The 22,051-nt window shown below is 31.4% G+C and overlaps 1 protein-coding gene across 3 annotated transcripts; it reads right to left on the bottom strand.

The window, feature by feature from the left end:
* Positions 1-733: 733 nt before the first annotated feature.
* LOC130893428 (arylalkylamine N-acetyltransferase 1-like) lies at positions 734-20,810 on the bottom strand. 3 transcript variants are annotated; one of them, XM_057799529.1, is made up of 4 exons: positions 20,723-20,810; positions 10,717-10,920; positions 8,781-9,050; positions 734-6,549 (listed from the first exon to the last, which is right to left on the bottom strand). In XM_057799529.1, exons 2-4 carry the CDS (start codon positions 10,912-10,914, stop codon positions 6,361-6,363), a joined length of 657 nt encoding a protein of 218 aa, XP_057655512.1. In that variant the 5' UTR covers positions 10,915-10,920; positions 20,723-20,810; the 3' UTR covers positions 734-6,360. The 3 variants fall into 3 exon arrangements, with proteins under 3 accessions (XP_057655512.1, XP_057655513.1, XP_057655511.1); XM_057799530.1 differs by lacking the exon at positions 20,723-20,810 and adding an exon at positions 17,906-18,045; XM_057799528.1 differs by lacking the exon at positions 20,723-20,810 and adding an exon at positions 17,285-17,354.
* Between the last annotated feature and the right edge of the window lie 1,241 nt (positions 20,811-22,051).

The raw sequence follows: 22,051 nt of genomic DNA, 5'->3' as shown, positions 1-22,051 counted from the left end.
AGCAAATAGCGGCGCTGACTGATGCAGTCTTCAATAGCGTCGTTTCCTAGTTTGGAACCCACGCCCACGATTCCCCACTTCTCAAATGATTCAAAAAATCATCTTAATAACATTTCTCCTACTAGGGGGATTAGTCGAGAAGGCTCATTTGAATGGCCACCACGTTCCCCTGAATTAATTACAATGTATTTATTTTTTGGTATATGCAACACCGGTAGGAGGAACGGAATGATCGGTAGAATAAACTTCCATTGTGACAATATAAGGCAGAATCTTGGAATGCTCTTCCAAGTTCAAAGAAATATTCTCTATAGAATCCGGAAGTGTGTAGAAGTGCCCACTCCGAACATTCATTTTTTGTTTTTGTTTGATACGTTGTAGGCTAATCAACAAAATTTTTCCTAATGTAAATAACACGATGTTCGACGGTGTGCATTTCATTTAGAAAATGTTTGATTGTGTTGTCCCTATTCTGTACCAACAACGCTTGATCGGTGGTTGTGGCGATCTTTTCGGTAGGCCTATATGTGGGACGGCATTTTCCAGTTTTTGTCGAAAACTATGCACCAAATCATGTCGTGAACAAACTTTGAACCAATAACCTAAACATGACTTTCCCTTATCACAAAATTGGTAAAAAATTTCGTATGTTACTACTTCATTTGGAATTATTAGTTTTTGAGCATTCCGCTTGGTAATCTTGTAAAGTACTGGTTATAAAAAAAACAAATGATACTATGGATGTAAATATATTATCGTATCAAAATTAGTCCGAACATGATTGCATATCTAAACTAAGAAAAAATTCTTGAAATTAATATAAAATTGTTTGGTTTGATTGAGAGATATACTGAAGCCAATAACACACTTCATTATTGTAAATAGTTATTAAGAATTAAAATTGTAGTAGAGTTTAGCGAATTAAACTTTTTTAATTCAATAAAAAAGTAGATAGAGATGATATGAATGTTATTAGATAACGTTGTAGTTTACACGGTTTATTAATAAGCATTAAACTTCCATTATACAGTGATTGTAGATAAAACACATTTAAAATAATTGTTAAAGTGTAAAATAGAATTTTTTTTGAAAGCTAAATAATTATATTTTTTAAAACAATCAAAACTTATTAGTACTGTTAAGTCTTTTCCAAATATCCAAAATTTTTATTGTCTCCAGCAAATCTTTTCAATTAATTATTAATTTATCATATAACATTTATCAATATAGAATAATTTTCTATTATGGTTCTTTCAATATAACGTTTGAAATCAACTGAGCAACTATAAAATGTTTAATTCTGCATGGCAGTGGCAGTATTAACATTTTTTTTTAATATCCTAATTACGTGGTCCGTTAATTGGAAACAATAAGTGTTAGAGATATCAACTTTCTCATTTTTAAAGTACATTTTGAATGAGCCTTAAAGCAACAAGCAACAAATTTCACAATCGAACAATTTCAATAAAATATGAGAGATATTCAAAACAACAATATATTACAGTCATGTCATAACAATTAACTTATTATATTTTCAAATGATAAAAGGTATTTCGAGATAGTTTTTGAGAAATATTACCAGTTATACAATATGAAATACTTTAGACACAATAAGTGGATTCCACAAATCACAAATCCGTAAGAGGTCTTGTGCACGCTCAAATAATGAAGGCTTGTACTTCTTAGAATGAGTATAAAATCTCATAAATGATAAACACTCCGCGACAAGGTGCCTGAGAATAGAGAACATCACGAAAAGACTTTAAATCCAAACGAAATCGATGAATGATGCTGACCAGAACATAAAAATAAAAAACAAAGAAGTCCAAAACAAAGTGAAATACTTAGACGTAGCAATGGACAATGGACTTAATTTTTAACGAACACGTGAAGAACATCGTGGGCAAAGTAAGATAGTGACAGCACGACACCAAACTCAGGTACAGCTACAGGTCACGATGTCCACTAGACCACAAATTGTTGAGAAATGTACGGCAAAAAGTATATAAGCCATCTAAGGAACTAAAAACACTCATGAAAACTAAAGGAAATACGGGAAATAAGAACCACTCAGAATAAAGCTATTCTGCCGAAGAAGGTGATAAACATTTACACTTTTCGATGACAAGTGGTAGCTGAGAGTGGAAGCTTAATGGAAATGCCTCGTGCGTGCATGTGTCTGATGGGATAGTAACTATCTATTTAGCCCTGAACAAATGTCATACCTTTTCCATGATTGCTTATCTTGGGAGAGTTGTGTCAAGCTATATCCTGCAAATTTCCTCCTCAACTCTATCACATCGCTTACATTACTTTTTGTTAAGAATCCAGTTGTTTCGTTTCCTATTGTTTTCTCTATACTATCGATGTTAATAACAGGAATTATATATATTGTTTAAAAACTTTGTAGGTATTTTATATTTTTCTATATCAACAGGAAAGTATACCCCAAAGACAAGGGAGATGATTTTTTCGGGCTTGTTTAAAAAATAAGTGGTCTTCAAAGAGAGTTTGAGCAGGAATGGAAGGAAGAACTGATCTTATTAAGGCAATCTGATGTTTTAGGTGACATAATTGAATAAAGAGAAGTAGAAAACACACATTTTCAATTATTGAATTATTTCTGTGGCTTAAATTCTCAACAAGAAGTATTAGAAGAATTGTTAGAGAAAAATATTGTGACGTTTGAAGTTAAAGTAAAAAAGTATGGTGAAGTAGGAGGTTTAACTGAGGATAGAAATATATAATTTCATCATCAGTGGATCCAAGCTGATAATCTATCAAAGATCAAACAACCAATTTTTTTTCAACACATGTCTTGTGGGCAAATTTGCATTTCTTCTTTAATTTGCTTTAATCTACTAATTCAACATTTAAATTAGTAAATTTACAAACAACGACTAAATTTCAGATTTGATTTAGTAGACAACTTACACGTCTAAAGAATTTATAAGAATACATCGGGTAATTTGTTATCTTTGTAATAATAACATAGAAACATGACAGAAAACTATTCTTATCAGTCCATAACATATATGAGATAATAAAAAGTTGCATTTTTATTTGACACAGTTTGTTTTTTTGATATCTGTAATAATTTCAACATATTGAGATAAAATGTGGCTCTTTACTAAAGTGGTCTATTCAAGTATACTGAAGATGTATACTTTTTAAATAGTCACATTTTATGATTCAAAATGAATCTTAATAGTTTTATCACAAAATTAAACAGTTGTAATTAATAAAAAAATATGAAGTATTTCTTATGTCTAAATTAATTCCAATTAACGAAACCAAATTTGGACAGTACATCACATTGTGACAAATATTTCGATAACTATTACAAGAAGGTACCGTAGAAATTATATTGAACATAAGAAAAAATATAAAGAACTGTTTTTTCAAAGAGAACCAGTGTAGATTAAATGTACGTTTACATAATAAGTAACTAGCTAAACTTTATATCCAGGGAAAAAAATTCAGTACTTCATTTGAATAGAATATGTTTAAATTAGAATATTAGAATGACCTTTTGGAATAATATGGAAAATCTATTATGTGGGAAAAGACCACGAATGTATTATATTTTAAGTTAAAATCCTATCAACAGCATTGCTACAAAAATATATTGCCGTTCTTTGAAATATTGAAATTTTTGCTTTCTGAACCTAATTTCAACTTGAAACTTTGAAAGTTTCTAGAAAAAAATCATTGCCTTCGATTTAATTCTAAATATCTTAAAATCTGGTTACCAGAAAACAAAGATTTTGTAATGTTTCAATATTTAAATAGCAGAATATTGCAATTTCGACCATTTATAAAACAATAAGTGAATGTGAAGAAGTAATACCATATTTAAACCTTCCAAAAAGTGGATGATCTAAAGTTTTGACTAATACCTAGTTAAATATATTGGTGAAACGTGCAAAATACAAAATAGGAAATCACCTCAAAGGTTGGTTCGTCAATTTTGAGTTTCCCACATGACCATCAGTCGAGAACTAGAGAAAAAGGGTGCTAAACAACGAAAAATATACTGAAGATCAATAGCGCAAAATTCCGATATGCTGCCGTGCATGGAAAATATGTTACTTCACAGAGAACAAAGGATTTTACGAGGTTGATTCAGAAAATTATCCCAATGATGTGAAATATAAATCTAAAGCGAAATTTAAAGATAAACTTTTGGTTTGGTATGTCATATCCTTATATCCGGATTGATTTCATTAATACACATCATCCCAATGGCGAAATAATATTTTGTAGCTTCTTGTCACTACGCCTGAATAACCAGTGATTGGTTAGATGTTTACGACATACAATTTGTATCGAATGAAAATAATCTCTCAAATGTCCCCAGGTACGCTTCATTAAACTGGGCGATATTGAGTAGTAAAGAGTATGGTAAAGCAACAGCTTCGACGTAGAATATTTCAAAAAATATTCAACGAGCAACGAGTTAATTTTAAGTATAATTGTGTTTTTTCGTTCACTATATGTGTGAAAAGTGAATGAATGAATTGTAAACATTATTTCGTTATTTCAATATTACACTAGAAATGTTTTCCGAAACCTTTCATGACATACGTTATGAGTAAAGGAACTTAGATCACGTTTGGAGTCTGCTATATGACCATAGATCTAATCAGGCTGATAAATCTTATTAGAGATTAAATAAAACAAGATAACAGATCTAAAATTATGTATGATATTTTCTTTTCATCGATTTCTTTACCAAATTTAAGGCTTAACTTTCTTCGGTCACGCGATTGGTTGGAATACGATCTATGAAGTCTCTGGCAACGTTCGCAAACCTGAGTTTTAATACAAAAGTACATTTCTAATTGGTGTTCTATTAAAAGGAAAATTATAGTAACTAACGGCCGGCTTCGTAATTTCACCCTAGCCGGCACTTTAACTAAAGATTTCTTTAGATTAAAGGGCCGTTTAATTTAGATGTTGAAGCGAAGTGGTCCCATAATCGACTTGTAAAGGTCTCTCAAGTAAAGGCTATTTTGAGACGTTGAAAAGAGGTTGACAATACTCGTAGTGAGTGTTGTTTTGCCGCTAACATTTCTTTTGGCTTGATTTTCATTCCAATTATTCTATTCTATAATTATTTTCATCATTTTTAATCGTAAATATTAAAGGTTTTACTTCATGAGGTATCTCTGAATGCGATATCCGTTGTAATCCGCTGAAATATGTCTTCCAAAGTGTCCTTCCCCAACTGTATTCAAAAATGCGCAAGCTGGCCAACGAGTTGCAATGTTACGAATCCCAAGCCGAGCATCGGATACAGTTTGTACATTTAATGCATAAAAGTCTTTTAGGCTCCTAAAATTTTTACGTTTTCGTTGCCAGGTAATTGCATAAAAATTAAGAGGCAATCGATTGCCCCTATTTTTAACGGGTAATTGGTTATTCGAAACATCCCGAATTTGATTCAATAATGTAGTAAATATGGGCTTACTAATTAGAAATCGTTCAAAAAAATCTCCTATTAGTTTTTTCTATATTTTTCCATATTTGGACAATAATATTTCCCTCTTCTGATGAGCTTGAGCCCGAATTTAATGTGGCACGATATCTAGTCATTATGCCATAAACGTTTCATGTTCTTGAACTTAGAAAGGGTCAGTTTAGATATCAAACATAGACTAAGTTTGCATTTAACGTTTGTTCAAATTAAAAGAACTTTTAGGCTAAATGACTCCGTTTAAAAGTATTATGAAACCGGCCGTTACTGGTATAAAGTGGTTAATGAGTCTTTAGCCTGATTGTGCTAACCTATAGTGACTTATTGTAAAATAACTTTTTTAAATGCAACTAAAAATTGAAACTTTACCAGTTGCACGTTTCAGCATATCAGTGGAAGTTTTTTTTAAATGCTTGATGTGAATTGATTTGAGATGCAATGCGGAGATTCTGTAAGTTTACACTGTCATGTATATGGTTCACTTTCAACCTCTCATTCCTTTAATTTGAGTAATTTTTACAAAAATTACTATACAGTTAACAACCGTTGTTGTCAGTTCTCAATATTTAACTGATTATACCTATTATAATTGATATTCATTTGCGTTTTAAATTGCTCAAAATTACTACAATTTTCATTTTAGATTGAGACAACATATCCAATAAAGTCAGAACTTTGGAATACGATAAAATATCATAATTAGAATCTCTATAGCTATTACTTACATTAAGAATTAATTTGAGCTTAAACTACACTGGTTCTTCATAAAACATTAAAAATAATTATTTTTATTATCATTTTATCTAGTCAACTTATGATGAACTCTCCAACAATTAAATTCAACAACAATAAAAATACTATATCATTTTGATTTTCATAATTCAGTCATTTCGTTTACCATGCAAGATTTTTATCATTACTTTATAATAATCGTGAGGAGATTTGGTGTTGTAAATTTTCTGTCCGTTTTCGTCCAAATAATCACCGTAGCGAATAGTCTTTATAGTTTCAAAACCAAAACTATCACATATCTTTTGAGTAAAGAAACTTGTAGCGTCTACCTTCATGAGCTGAAAATGATAAAATTAGTAATTTGCAATGTTAACAAACTCGTTAACAAAATTCCGCGTACTTTACAAACAGGTGTGGGTTTTCGGTTTGGGTAGTTGATTTTTGTGCCCTAAGTGGTCGGTTTTTTGGCATTTAAACTTTTTTTTACCCGTTTTCATTAGCACTAAACTTTTGAGTACCAATTTTCCAACGAAAATAACTAGTAGAAGAACCAATAGGAAAGTATTGGTTGAGTTTTATAAATCAAATTCTTTGTCTATAACTATTTTTTAATTATTTAATACCAAATATCTAAAAATTCGAAAGTGATTGGCTAATACTGGCCTGGATTAAGGACTAACCCCAAAACGGAAATTACATTTTTATGTTCTGAGAATATTCCATGTGAACCTGTGATCAATAATCCAAACCAAATAAACATTTTCTCTGTGGTCTGTTTTGAATACATAGGATACTTATTCATATCGATTATATACTGATTCTCCAGATTCACTGTTTTAAGGGTTGAAAAGGGAATATATAACCTTCAAATTATGTTTAGGAGAAATAAATTAATTTATTATTAACCTCCCACTACTCTATTTTCGTTGTTTAAACTTCCTCTTAACTAAACACTCTTCAATTTTGATATTTGTGGTGAAATTATTCTTTATATTCGCTGGTAATTGTTTTTTTTTAAAGCTCACAAAATTCCGGTTATCTTTATTGATTTCCTTTTGTATTAAGCAAATTTTGTATAATATTTTTCGTGTGAATTCGTTCACATCCTCATTTTAAATTTCTTCCGCAGTTCTACAGCTTCCATTTTAGAGTTCAACAACATCAAAGTCCCAGCTGATGCACCACAATTTCATTAAATGCAATTCCAGCAACTGGGAATTCAGTTAAAAGCTGCAACTATCCCGGCTTTCCATAGTCCTAGTCTTCACCACTTGCGACGACAAAATAAAGGTCTGTTTCGTAGTGAAGGATCAGTGAATGTTTTTATGAGTTTTACACCATAAAATATTAGTATCGTAACAAACAGTACAACAGATAGTTGTGAAAATGATTTAACAGTCATTGAACATCCACACTATTTCTCTGATTGGGCCAGGCGTGATTTTTCTATCCTAAAAAACATAGATGAAGCGATTACTACGAATATAAATAAAATCATCATCCTTAAATATTTTGTAGTTGTCTTGGAATTGATCCGCTTGGTTCTAGGCAACTTTTTTAGTCTGGATGATGGAAACTCCGTTAAATCGCTTATATCGTTAAGATTAAAACATTTGAGGCTCTACTTTCTGCGAAGTTACTTTTGCTATCAGCACTTTAACAATCTATCCGATTTAGAAAAAAGAACAGATTATATAAACAGAAAAAAAAGTGGCAAAAAATGTAAAGAATAATGAGACTGGCTATTGCAATAACGTATGTGTGAGCTGGTGCATTTTCTTGATGAAACAATACTTTCTTCTTAGGTAAATACTTCCTTTTTGGCTTGATTCCTTCGCTCAAACATTCTAATAAGTTCGATAATACTCGCCGTTGATAGTTTTTTTCTTCTTCAAGATAATCAATGGCAATGTAGTCGATTCTCCTTTTTGCTTTGATTGTTCTTTTGTTTCGGGTGTGAAGTGATGGACCCTCGTTTCATGGTTATCAAACGGCGCAAAAATTTGGCTTCATTTCTTTGAAAAATTGCCAAACATTTTTGCGACTCTGTTTTTGTTCCATTGCGAGCCAACGTGGCACCCATCTTGTGCACAGCTTTATTATCTCCCAATTTTCAGTTAATATACCTTGTACTTCACTTTTTCAAATGCTTATTATGTTTGCTAAGTAGTGCATTTTCATTCAACGATCATCCAATACCTCTTTGTAAATTTTCTTCAACATTTCTGGGGACCTTACCTCATTTGATCGCTTGAACTCTGCTACCCAATATTTTATTGTTGATAAGGAAGGTGCAGTCTTATCCAGCTTCTATATTGGTTGGGCTAATGCCTTTCAAATAAAACTATTGTATCACATAACGATGACCAATTGTGTTTTTTCTAATATAGAAGTATTTTGCAAGCATTATCGCCATCTCTAGGTCAGGCTAGGTACTTTTAAGACCATCCTCGTTTCTTTCACAGTTCATAGCAAAAGAATTACAGCAATTGATATTTAACCCTACCCATAAATTCGAACATGATGATGATTTATACACTAAAATATTACTCTAAGTTGCAACAACTACCTTAAAGCCATTTTCCGCAGCAATCATTTCACTTCTCAGAAATAATTCTTTTCCTACACCTTGTCCTCTATACTTGGGGTCTACTGCTAATATTCTGAATTCAAAAATTTTATCTACTCTATATTTGGTGAACAGATCCAACTCTTTGTTCACATTATTTAGTAGACCGAAAATTTGCTGGTATGGTATATTGTCTATCGTTTCCATTCTCTTGATAGCTTCTTCGATATCTCCTTTCTTCGAAGTGCCGTTTAGTAATACGCCTGCTATCTACAACAACAATATATTATCCGAATGTGTAGTAGAATGAGTCATATACAAAGTTTCAAACATATCTTGAGGTTACTCTATCTAACAATGTTGGAAAATTGAACAAAATAAAGCAAATAAATAAGACAAATGAAGTTTTTCAATAGTTTTTTCATTACATTAATTTTAGAATAATTGCTCGAATATATGAAGCAATCAACAACCAGTAAAATATTTGATATCATAACCCCTAACCAAATGAATTACCAATAGACATCTAGAGGAATTGATCTGAACATAACATCTGATTTATACGGCGAGAAAATTGACCAAATATACAAATTTGTATTTTAAATCGAGACTAATTAAAAAAAAACACTATTTCCAAATACTATATATATTTAAATCAATGACGGTTTTTATTCGAACCACCCTATAATTATCGTTTATGTTATTATGATATTCGATAAATGTTTAGGGCTCAATAAGGAATGACGTTGTCAATATCGTGAAATTTCTCCTGAAGTATGCAGGAAATGTTGAACTAGAAATTACTGAACGGGAACGCCATAATATATTTGATTAAATTCCTTGCTTTTATGAATTTCCGAAGAAATTTCGGGATATAAAAGATTTTGCAGAGATAAAACTAGAATGAAATTTAGTTGGGATGGGGCGGATGTTGAAAATATATCCATCATATTCTATTTATACAAATCATCATCAAAAAATACAAACACACAAAGGTTTTGTTGACGGTGCGTGGTATAAATATTTGTTTCAAGGAAATGACCGGTGGTGTTTTTGAGGAATAATTTAAGCAAATATTCATTTATATACTTTCGCTGTAACTTGGGGCTGAAATAATGAAAGAAAAAGATCGAGACGATTTATATTTTCTCTCCATAATATTTGTGAACAAACGGAAAATGAACGTTTTCTTCTGATAATGATTCTACACTAAAAACACATGCGGCATCCACTTTTTATATTGATTTGTAACAGGAAATCCAAGGTAATGAAGTTATGTACTTTTTAACTACAATGTGTCTTCTCTTTGTGTCTAAACTACTCCACATTTTAAAACAATCCGAAAACAGATAATTATCGTTTGGATCGAATAAACAATAAACTGTCGTCAAAACGTTTAGTTTGACTGTAGGTAGAAATTGTGATGTGATAAAATATTTTTTAGGTTTAAAGAAGGTGGATTAATATATTTATATTAATTTATTTTGGAGTATAAAAGTTCAATTTTCTAAACTAGTGTATGGTAATCGAATGGGGCAATATCTGAAGAATATAGAGCGGAAGAAATTCAACAGACGCAGTTTTTTCGCGGCTCTTGTAATATGTTATAGAGCGTTATCCTGATTATTAATCAGCGGGTTTATTTTTTCAAAGCTTATTCTAGCCTGTCCACTTTTTCACTTTACACTTCAATCAACATAAATCTCCTATATTTCGACTTTGGTAACAATTTGCTCTAAAAATAGCAATTAGTTCTAACGGAGGAGAAACAAACTAAAGAAAATTTAGAAACTAAGATTGTGACTCTTTGATTGCGGTTGTTCTCGCTGAAGTCATACAGAGCTTATTTGCGAAACTTTAGAACCTCAAATCAGTATAAGTGTCATCATTTTAGTATTGCAACAATCGGATAGTTATAATTATCCGTTATACTCACCTCATTGGTATATGTATCTACCGCCATGACGGATAAACCTTCCTCTAATGTCGATAAATCGTATTGCTCAAGAAGTGAACAGGGTTTTCCATATAGACTGAGGCCGACTGAAGCGTTAAGTGGTTCGTCAGGAAAACTAAGTCTTAAATGACGAATTACTTCTTCGAATCTCGATGCCGGAATTGAAGTATATTCCATGTTTTACTAAAAAAATGTATTCGTCTTTGAAGGTCTTTTGCTATTAAGAATGAACATGTAATTCGCATGGATTTGTCGTATTACAGAAATAAACCAAGGAGTCTCATTCAACAACAAATACAAACCGAATTCCCTAGAAACTGTTCTAATTAGGACGTTTTAAGGCATTAAAAACTAGTATTCAACCTAAATTTACCAATTGGCCTCCAGTGCACTACGTGGATAGACGTTTCATCCTGTACTAAGAGTGTGTGGACCCACAACCTTCGGAATGAACGTTTTGTCTCAAATTTCGTTGAGAACGTTTCATTGGTCTTAGTTGAGGCACATTAGGAACATTCCTAAACTTCTGAATAAACGAAATATTAAACTCTGCATTGTCCTTGGCAAAATGCATGGTTGCCGTATCTGGCCAACACACAAAATTTCCTTCAAGATGCTTTTTTGATAATAGACCGTCTTCGTTAGATGTTTATATTTTTATGGCAAATAGTCTATGAGATAAGGAGATTATATACAAAATTTTAAAAAGCGGAGATAAATCGCTTTTGAGAATTTTTTCAATATGTGTGTTTTTCAGCTTTATATGGAGCTAAACGTAATTCGTTTAAGACACCATTTGGTATTGTGTGTTTCATGGCATGTCCAAGATTGCCATTAATCGCTTAGGGATCTTGGCAAATTTATTTTGAATTACATTTCAACAAGTCTCAATGAATACATTTTATAATGGAATGTTTTAAAACATCATATTTTGTACCTTGTAACAGACGAGTGGCAACACTGCTACACTATAGGGTTTTTAAAAATACTTTGTTTACTTGCTTTGCTTTAAATCCGTGTTTTCGATTGTTTTAAGATTGGTGATAACACCCGTCAATTAGACGCTGTTTGCTAAGTGACTATAAGTAAAATCCAAAAAATGATCATGATTTATAGTTAAGATTAATTCTCAATTATCAATCATCCTTGGAATTCAGGTAGTCTTTCGTGAATACATTTTTGTTCAGAGCGTTATATCATTGTTCAATTCTTAAAAACTTAAATGCTTGAACATTAATATAAGCATGCGATTCTATAATTAGTTTTAAATCATTTTGATATCAAAGAAATTGGTTTAGCTATACTATTTATAACTCAAAATCACCCAAACAGATTTGGCTGAAAATGGATGGGGTGTACATATGATATTTTCTATACCATTTCCATAGATTTACGTGGCACATAAAATGTAGTATAACAAAACGCTACAAATAGAAAAACGAAAAATGTATTAATCTAAACATCAATCTAGCCGTTTATTTATTAAAAATGTTATAACAAAACGCAACTGAGACGAAATAACGAAACGTAATTGACAGCTGCACTCAACTTTATCTATGGTTAAGTATGATTTGAAATTTGACAATTAGAAGCTTCGAAATTGACTTATTGTTGTATCTGCTTCGAGTTTCTATTTGCCGAACGAATCTTTCCCGATACCCAAAGCCGTAATGCAACTAGTATTCGAAACATTGCTAGTGAATGGTCTGAAGAAGAGCAAGAAATCGCACGTGAAGAGCACCGCGTTAGTATAATTCGACTTCGTGCTTCTCAATTTTGAGAGCAAAGCAAAGCAATTCGCAAAACGGCTCGGTTGGCAAGGCGAAATCGCTCAGCAAACACACTAAAAGTTTGGGTAGAACTGATTTTAATCGAGCAGCGTTTCGATACGATTGCATCAGTAATTACTGCGAGTATTTCAAATTATCGATTGTTTTTACTAATCTGACAGGTCCTCATGAGCGAAACTTTATACTTTATACTGCTCATCGTGGGCGGAAGAATTTATCAATAGGTAATATACTGTAGCTTATATTAATCTGACGCGTTGAAGTGAATGCCAAAATCCCCTCTCAGGCTCCCCAACTATTATTCAGTTTAACCTTTAAGTTTGACCTATATAAAAGGGGAAAATAAGTGAATCGCTCAAAATCAATACATCAAATCAGTCAAAAGAAATAGGGTTCAAACGAAAAGATCAAACTTTTCATTAATGTTATTTCTAATGTTTAAGAAATTTGTTAATACGATCGTATGATTCAGGTAATACGATAAGTTTTCAGTACGACAGAAATTTTTGATTTACCAGAGAGGTTATCATGAAGGAGATATTCCTAAAGGCCAATGCAATGCAAGATGCAACATTTCTTGTTCAAAAGTATCTATTCTGCTAATATTACGTTTTATTTTCTTTAGGAGTTTTTCGAATGTTTTTTCATCAATTCTCAACTAATTTTTCTATGTTTTCTCGTCTAATACTCTAGATAATTTGTCCATTAGACTCCAAAAGCAAGGCAGAGGCAGATATAATTATTGCCAGTGATGCACTGGTCACTTTTTTCTTGCTTACTTCAATTAGCTTTGCTACATTCAATTTTAAACAGCCCACAAAATATTAAATAAAGTTTGAGGTTAGGAAATTGTTCACTTTTACTTTTGGAATTTTGATTAGTAGCCACCATGATGCAGTGGTAAGAGACTCTCATATTGTGAAACGACATGCAATATTCGTCTATGTAATATTTTGATATTTCAAGGAATTGCATTCAATTTCTTGGACGTTGTCTTGCACCATGTCAAACGGCCTTAAAAAATGTGAGAATATTGCAACAAACCTGAAATATATCCTATTCAATCATGGATTAAGTTCAAATTTTACCATATAAAATTTAATTAACAGCCGCATTGCATTGTATGTAAATATGTAAATAGGTGCTGCATTAAAAAAATGTAAAAAAAGATGTGAATATACAATTTTTAAATATAGTTGAATAATCGTTTGCGAATTAATCAACATAGATTTTCATTCACAAATACTTTGCTAAACAATAGCTTAGTCATTTCGATAATAGATACCATAGTCTATCAGAGATAGTCTATCTTTCACTGTCGCATCTAAGATAAAAATAATTGCAAATGATAGTTAAATTAGAGATTTATCTAATATTCGTTATAATATAAAAAAATCTTATAAAGAAATTATGGGGTACAGATTTGCTAATGTCTAAAAGATTTATCATAATCTCTCCTTCACTCAATTTCAGGACACTTGTTGATTCAGTTTCTAGGTGATTCAGTCTATGCGTCCAATAGGCTCCTAGATAACATACGTATCGTATCTGAGGCATACACGCGTAGAAAATAATTTTTTTGTCGTTTGTTTTGAGCGGTTCTGCCCCTAAAAATGTGTGTCGATCCGTTTTTTGCTAGATCAACAACTCTCTCATTTTTTTTTTCGATTTTATTGTGTCGTTGTACTCTGACCTTGATAGTGAACTGAACTTACCTCTCAATTGCGTAAATTTTTGCTTAAAATGCGCTTGAAGTTTGTTTTTAGGTTAACAAATTCTTAGCCTAAGACTTTTTTCTCATCGTTTCCTATGACAGGATTCGGTAATTATACACTTTCGCGGTCACTTGGTTTTTTGGTTAGGTTAGGTTAGGTTAGGTTAGGTTGGCTTTAGAAAATCGAAAAATGGATGGATTTTAATGATCTTGGTCTCAAAATGTTCCATTTTACAAAATGAATATTTTGAAAAAAAAAGTTTTTCTACTATTTAAGGTTTAAAACTATTAAAAACCGCAAATTCAGCCACTACCCCCGTGTTTTTCATAAATTCGTCGTAAAATGGAACATTTTGATACCAAAATTATAAAATTTATCTATTTTTCGATTTTTAATGGTCCAAAAACTATTAAAATTGAAGAATATAGTACGAAACTATTCACGAAAATTGATTGTTTTTCATCGATTTCATTTTAAGCTATAAAAACTGAAAAAATCATTCTTTTTGGATTTTTTTTTCAAATTGTTTATTAATTTATGTAGAATACAAAAAAAATATAAGAGCTTTATCTGATAATGAGATAATTTTTTGTAAAGGATTATTTTGCAAAACCGTTTTTTTTATTATTTAAAACAGTAAAACTATGAGAAATTTTCATTCCAGCTATTTCTACTATTTTTTTTTATAAATCCGCCGTAAAATGGAACATTTTGAGACCAAGATCATTAAAATCCATCCATTTTTCGATTTTCTAGAGCCAAAAAACCAGGTGACCGTGAAAGAGTATAATTACCTAGGATTCCTCTTTAATGACTTACAAGGAAATATTTAATTCTACTCGTCCTTTCTAATATCCTTATTCATTTTACATCATTATATCTAGTTAGTTCAATAGCTCCTGAAAAATATGTTCCAATTGCCCTTATTAAACATATGCAGATCAAGCTTTGGATTATGATGGAGAGGTTTCTTTTCGTTGACAGTAGATTGCTTCTGCTACTTCAAGAAGGAGCTTTCCATTAGATATCACGATGTGCTACACATCCATATCGATGTGTCCATGCGAGGTTTCTCCGCACCATTATAGCCACTTGTGATTTACGTGATATCTCCTTTCCGTGTTTATTTTCAAAGAGTTACGATGTCATACCCAAGTACTTCTCTTCTCATCTTTATTTAACTTTTTTTTAATCAACTTTAATGGATTTGAGGTTTTGCTTATTCTTTCTAGTGAAGGCAATGAAAATTATTTTAGTGTGGAGCTACTTATATACATACAAATATGAGAAAGACGTGGTTGCAGCTTCGTCCAAGCAGGCTAATACCTTGCAAAGTTTTTTTCGCATTAATGGAAAGCAATGAGAAACAATAATCAGATATATTCGAAGGACTTGGGTTTTGTGGAGCATTGGATTGAAAATCTTCATCAAGCGATATATAAGTTTTGTTGATATGAGAAATTGAATAAATCTCAAATAATCATACCATAGAATATGCTATAGATATCGATTAAATATCTCATTTATCTTGTTGAAATGTGTGTATTTGTGAACATGCCCTATTGAAACAGATTAGAAGTTTTTGAGATGTGTCCATCACGTGTATTTTTCGGATATCATGAGTCAATTAATTTAAGAATGGCTGAGAAGACGTGAATAAAAAAAAACACTATTGGTCATTAAATGCCAGGTTTTTAAGAGAGAAGTCTAAAGGAAAATTGGTAGCCAAAAATTGGTAACCAACAGCTCTTATAGATACTAGAAAATTGCACCAATATATTTATTTATGGCTGATGGCTGATAATAAAAACCGGAAAGGTTTAGAAGTTATATAATACAAATAAAGTAGTAATGTACAGGTTTAGGATTGAGCCACACAAAAATTGAATAAAGAAAATGAATAAAGGAAGAAAGCCTCAAAACAACTTTAAAGGAAGCTAGATAAATATTGAGGCCATATCGAAAGTTGGTGATTTACCTGAACAAAGGGATATACCTACTGTTATTGTATTAACTATAACTTCCATGTTTATTCTTAATTCTGTATATTTTTCGAGTGAAATTGGTCTAGATTTCCCGGTCTAGATCTTGCATAGAAAGCAAAACCTAGTATTTCAAAATCGCAATTTTTGAATCGAAATATAAAGAGAAAAATTATTTTAAACGTTAGTCAAAAATTGATAAATGGAGGCATTATCAAGGCGTGGGTATTCACGCATAAGATGTTCAAAAAGCACTGTAGATAATTGGAATCTTGAAAATTAGAAAACGAAAATGGTTAAAGGGAAAACGTTGTATTCATTTGCTGACTTAATACTATTTTGATAATGAATTAATAAAAGTTTAAAATCATAATATTGAATTTTATGATGAATTTACCTTTTCTCTAATTTAAAAATAAATAAAAATCATTTTCAAAAGTGGTTGATTTTTTATAATTATTAAACTGTTGCTTAAACCCACAAAAAAAATTATATTAAGAATAGTAATAATCGCACAAAACATAAAATTTTTATTACTATTTTTTTGTTAAAGTTTTCTAAAAACTACACATACATCGCCAATGATATTTTGATTATAGAAAAATTCTTAGAATCAGGGCACTTGATATTTGTAGAAACTCTTCACAATATTTATACGAGCGACACTTTTGGTGCAAGACTAAGACTGAGCCCAGCAAGACACTATCAAGACCAAGACTACATATCCAAGACCAAAATCACACATTACCAGCATTAACCTGGTTTTGGTATTGGTTTCAATCAAATGATAAACTGCTGCCTAGCTAAGTTATCACATTATACCAAGTTGCTGAAATTTAATAACAAAAATTATAAAGAATAAAATTCGAACAAAGCAAAACTAGGGAGAATCACCATGAATAGTTTTGTAGAATATATTCTTTACTCGGTGCAAATATTGAATGTTAAATCCATACAAAATACTTCTACACTAAAATTACCAAATTTCTGTTAATTTGAAAACAAATAATTATTTCCACATACTTCAGCTCAAATTTGGACAATTTTATCGAACACTTACCAAAAATATTGATGCTATTGGTAATATGTTTTATCTTTTGGTTTTTCACTTGATGTGTACGTTTTGAAAAGGAAAAATGTAATTGCGAATCATTTTATTGAACTATTCAAGGTTAATAGTGTGGTGAACTAAATTTGAAAACCATCAGTAGATTAAGTAATCATTGCTTTCTAATATGCTCAAACCTTCCTCTTTTTCCCTAGTCCTATTATCAAATTTCCAATCATCAATGGATCTCGTAATATGGCAAAACACTATTGAATATTTTCAAATTCCGTATACATAAAAAAAATCAAATTTCTTAGATCAGAATCGAAACAGGAACCTGCAGTTTGAAAGCGCGGAACATTAACGTTGAGCTATCAGCGACATTACATGTGTTTTTCGTATATCTGTTTTGAAACAATTTATAAACTGAAATACCTTTTAAAACAATATTAAAATAACTCAAACATAGTATTTATATATATTTATACAGGGTATTGATGAATTCCTACAAAGACTTACTTCCCTACCTAACTTAGCAAAAAACGCACTATGGAGCTAATATCTTACCGTAGCTATAGTGGTCACTAGTTTTAAATCCCAATGATTATGTTCACGTTATGGAAGAAGACTTACCAGTTTGCACCCCCTTCGGAGACTTCGAACAGTCAATCCGCGATTTGAAAGCTCATTAGAACAATATGCCATAAGTAGACATCACTACCTCTTTTTATCATTAGAGAAACTAGTATTCGCGTGAAGAATAAAATCATAATACCAAAATAAACTTTTTAAATAGTGCATAGTGGGCCCGATGCACTGAAAACCGTCCAAATTGGCAAATGTCCAGGAACGCCGCAAAACTTTGTAATTGTACAAAAGGGATGTTGGGTCTTTAACAGAGTTGACTGAAATATACCTGAAACGTCCGCTTTTTACATTTTTGGTAACTTAAATGTGAGCACCAGTACGCATCAGACGTTTGTCGTGGAGTGTCTAAGTGGAAATGTGAAAAAAATTTATTTTGGATATAATCTAGTTAAGGGTGAAAGAAATCTGGGTATATAGTTTAATATTAATATATAAATTATTTTTAATGAAAAATTTAAGTCAAAGTAAAAACAATAAAATGTATAAACATTTGTAAACCTACAAAATTAGTCACACCTAGTCACGTTTATTTTTTTTTTTTTTTAAATTTATTGATTTATTAATTTACGGCTTTTCCTTTGAATCGTAATAATCTGTTGACCATTTAGAAAGAGCTGATGGGTAAAAATAAAACGGAAACATGTTCAGAAGATTGTCCGCAATCAATTACAATCTGATGGAAGTAGTGAAGAAACTTCAAAATCTGTGGAGCATGTTTTACATCGATAAGGTGGCAAATCGCTAATAGAATGGATTTAAGATTTTTGGAGCCTGATGAGACACCATCAACTTATTGCATGAGACGACCGAAGTAACTCTGTAGCAAGAAAACTAAAAGAAGAAAAACCAAATCTGTTAGGGAAGCATTGAACGTGTCAGAGTTGGATTATGCAGCTCAAATGGGTTTAAGAACAGAAGGAAAATTGGATGCGTCGAAACTGATTTGCAGAAGAAATGAATCTTACGCCCACAAATACCTTCAAGATAAGAGGAGCTTGGAGGAATCGGAGCAAAAATGTTAAATTGGTTATACGCCAGATGAAGCATTGGTGCTTTTTGTTGATGATGCAAAACCGACAAAAAGTCACTACCAAAATATAATAATAGAAGCGAAGTTGAAAAACGCAAATATATATCCTATTTATAACAATATTTGTAGTAGTATATACCAGTTACAATGAACAAAATATCAATTCATGGATCACGTGTGATTTCTTTTGCAACTATCCGGATGTACAGTGCCGCATACAAAAACTTTATGAAAATGTGTATGTTGCTAGAAAAATCAGAAAGTACAAACCATTTTTCTTCATTACGGGCTTCCTATTCAATGCTGAAGAGTACTCAGAACTTATATGAAGCTTCAAGTGCTTTTACCGTGCCAGCCCGTTAGCCATTGTTAAAAAAATCCAAGACTTTTACAATGGAGGAACTGGGAAAGGGGAAATCATTGGCCTAATCGTTGCCTAAAGTTACATCAACGAAAAAATAAATAACAAGTCAGAACAAGGAAGAAAAATTGCTTGAGTAAATATACTTTACAAAGATGTTGTTGATGATGAAAATCCATCTATAACTTTTAATAATTGTAGTAATATTACTATTGATTATCATGGTGAGAAAATATATTGTTACAGAAAAAGAACGAGGATTGTATAACAAGTTTCCGATCTAACAATTGAACAAGAAATTTATTTTTAGTTTTCAGCACGGTCTTTTATTTAGTTTAGAGAAACAGAAAATCTGTAGAGACTAGATCCAGTGAATATATGTATACGATTGTTGAGGAGAAACTAATCGTGTAAAATAGCTGGAATTTTAGTAAGAATCTATCAACGTGTGGGCAAATCTATTTCCCAACTTACTTTGATAGTTAACGAAATATTCAGGTTGAGGCGGAAAACTTGTCAAATAGTCTTTGTATAGTAGTCTACTCATTAGTTATGTCTATAACTTGCTTATCAAATAGATAACATATTATTTATTTCTCATGAAATCTCAAAATTTGAAACAAAAATTCACTTCAGCTTCTTATACGTTCAAGGAATGTCGTTTTTGCATAACAATGTCCTATGCTATCAATACATTGCTTATTCTTTTTTTTGTCAAGGCTTTGTATTCTAATACGAGGTATTGTCAACGTTGCTTAATTATTCTTTTGAATTGATTTACAGTCTATAATAAGGTCCAAATCTGTATTCAGTATGGATATCGCCAACGGTTTAAGTAATTTAGTTTTTTGTCATGTTAGAAGGCAATCCAGACTTGGGAACTAGAAAAACTATTTGAAGCTCGATATTCCGCAAATATTAAGATTTCCACAATCAAAATCTTGAAGATAAAAAAACAGAGTAATCTGATTGAAATGATAAAGATCTGACAACAATGGCAATACCACTATATCTGGCTTATAACAAATGAAGATTACTTAAAATCTCACTATTTGTTTATTTCTTTCCGGCATAATTCTGGCGTTTAGTTTAGTTTAGTTTTTTCCAATATTTTTATAAATACCAATATAAGTTGAAACATTAATATTTACCTGTTATTTTAATCTGATTTGTAATTAAAAAAAACCTAAAATGAAAACGATTCAACACTTAAAGAGTTGAAGAAAATTCTTTTTAGTCGATTCAATCATATAATAGTTCAATACACAAGAAGTGAAACCAAATATGTATTTATTATAATTAATTAACCCTAAAAACTCACCACAATTGAATCAATCAAACGCAATAACACAATTATGAAATATATGGGACAATCTGTCAGAAAAAAAATTGGTGATAAGGTCTCACTTACATCTGACAAATTTTTATGCTCCAAAGAATTGTAAAACTTTCAGCTAACACCTTTTGCGTCGTTCGAGTTCGAACTGTGGAAGTGTACTAAAATTTACTGCCATACGCCCTACAAATTTTCCGTGAATCGTAAATTCTCTCCCCATTTCAATTTTCCTTCCTTTTCTTTCCCTGTTGCTTCTAGCAACGCCCGGACTTTCCAGATTCGAATTATGAAACTCATTTCTCCTCTGATGAATGAGGCTGAGCTTTTGATATTCCTAATTATTATACGACAAGTAACTATCATTGATTTTTTTTGAATCAATATTTTATCACGAAACAGTGTTTAACATCCTGCGTATTTAAAAACAAATCTTTTGTATTTCTATCTGTTCGCAATAGAGTCAAAAACCACTTATTTTCCATCAGAAGATAAAGTTATTTATGTGGAAAGCTTGACATAAAATTAGTTTTTTGAAAATTTGTTTAAATATGTCGGTGATTATTGAGAGTTTCAAAAGAAACCATGGGATCTTTAATCGAGAATACTACTTAATTCTTCATGTAACAAATCACCACATGGTGAGATATTGCTCTTTCCTAGGTCTACCAATTTTGCACCATATCATTTTTTTTAAATGCAGTAGGTGATTTTCAAACTATGTAAATAACAAATGAGAATGCTTTAGGTGACAAAGTTGTCGCATTTCTATTTAAATTTCAGAGAACGATCAAATATTATCAAACATAGAACAAATGCAATGACGCATCACAAAATGAGGTATCACCAAAATCTGATACCTTCTTCTTCATCGTACGTTAGGACTTAGTCATGTGTTTGCATCAATGATTGCCTAGTTGCAGCTGGGATGATGGAGACCAGCTTTCATACCATCCAACCATAGTTGGTTATCCTGGTGGTCAGGATGTATTCGGTTTTTCTTCCTTTGCAATCTTTGCTAACCGGTCATCTCCGCTCATTTTAGTAGTTCTCAAAAGCCGCTTAGTCATGATGTTCTCTGCCCTGGTCTCTATCGCGTATGTCATTACTCCTCTTTAGATTTCTATTACTTGTTATGTTTGCTCCTAGATGTTTGAATTACATCACTTGTTCTACACTCTGATCGTATATTGCGAGTTTACATCTTCTTCAACTACATATTCACTTTCACTTTATAGTATCTCTAAAGGCAGAATCAATTACTTTTTAATTTTGAATTCTTAGACAAAAGTCGCATTTAAAAGTCAAACCTTATGTACGTGTTAATGTTTATCCATTGTAAATGATCAACTGTAGCAATAAAAATAAGAAGCATGTTTTGAAGAGTGTCGTTGGTTGTTTCACGAT

Source organism: Diorhabda carinulata, chromosome 4 (assembly GCF_026250575.1).
Source record: "Diorhabda carinulata isolate Delta chromosome 4, icDioCari1.1, whole genome shotgun sequence".
Taxonomy (NCBI): domain Eukaryota; kingdom Metazoa; phylum Arthropoda; class Insecta; order Coleoptera; family Chrysomelidae; genus Diorhabda; species Diorhabda carinulata.
This window is presented reverse-complemented; position numbering and strand designations above follow the sequence as displayed.

Excerpts from the sequence above, each read along its gene's own strand:
- LOC130893428 (XM_057799529.1), bottom strand. The coding sequence starts at position 10,914 with ATGGAATATACTTCAATTCCGGCATCGAGATTCGAAGAAGTAATTCGT. Across the intron at positions 9,051-10,716 it reads TAGATACATATACCAATGAG|ATAGCAGGCGTATTACTAAA; the intron begins GTGAGTATAACG and ends TTGTTGTTGTAG. Across the intron at positions 6,550-8,780 it reads CTGCGGAAAATGGCTTTAAG|CTCATGAAGGTAGACGCTAC; the intron begins GTAGTTGTTGCA and ends TATCATTTTCAG.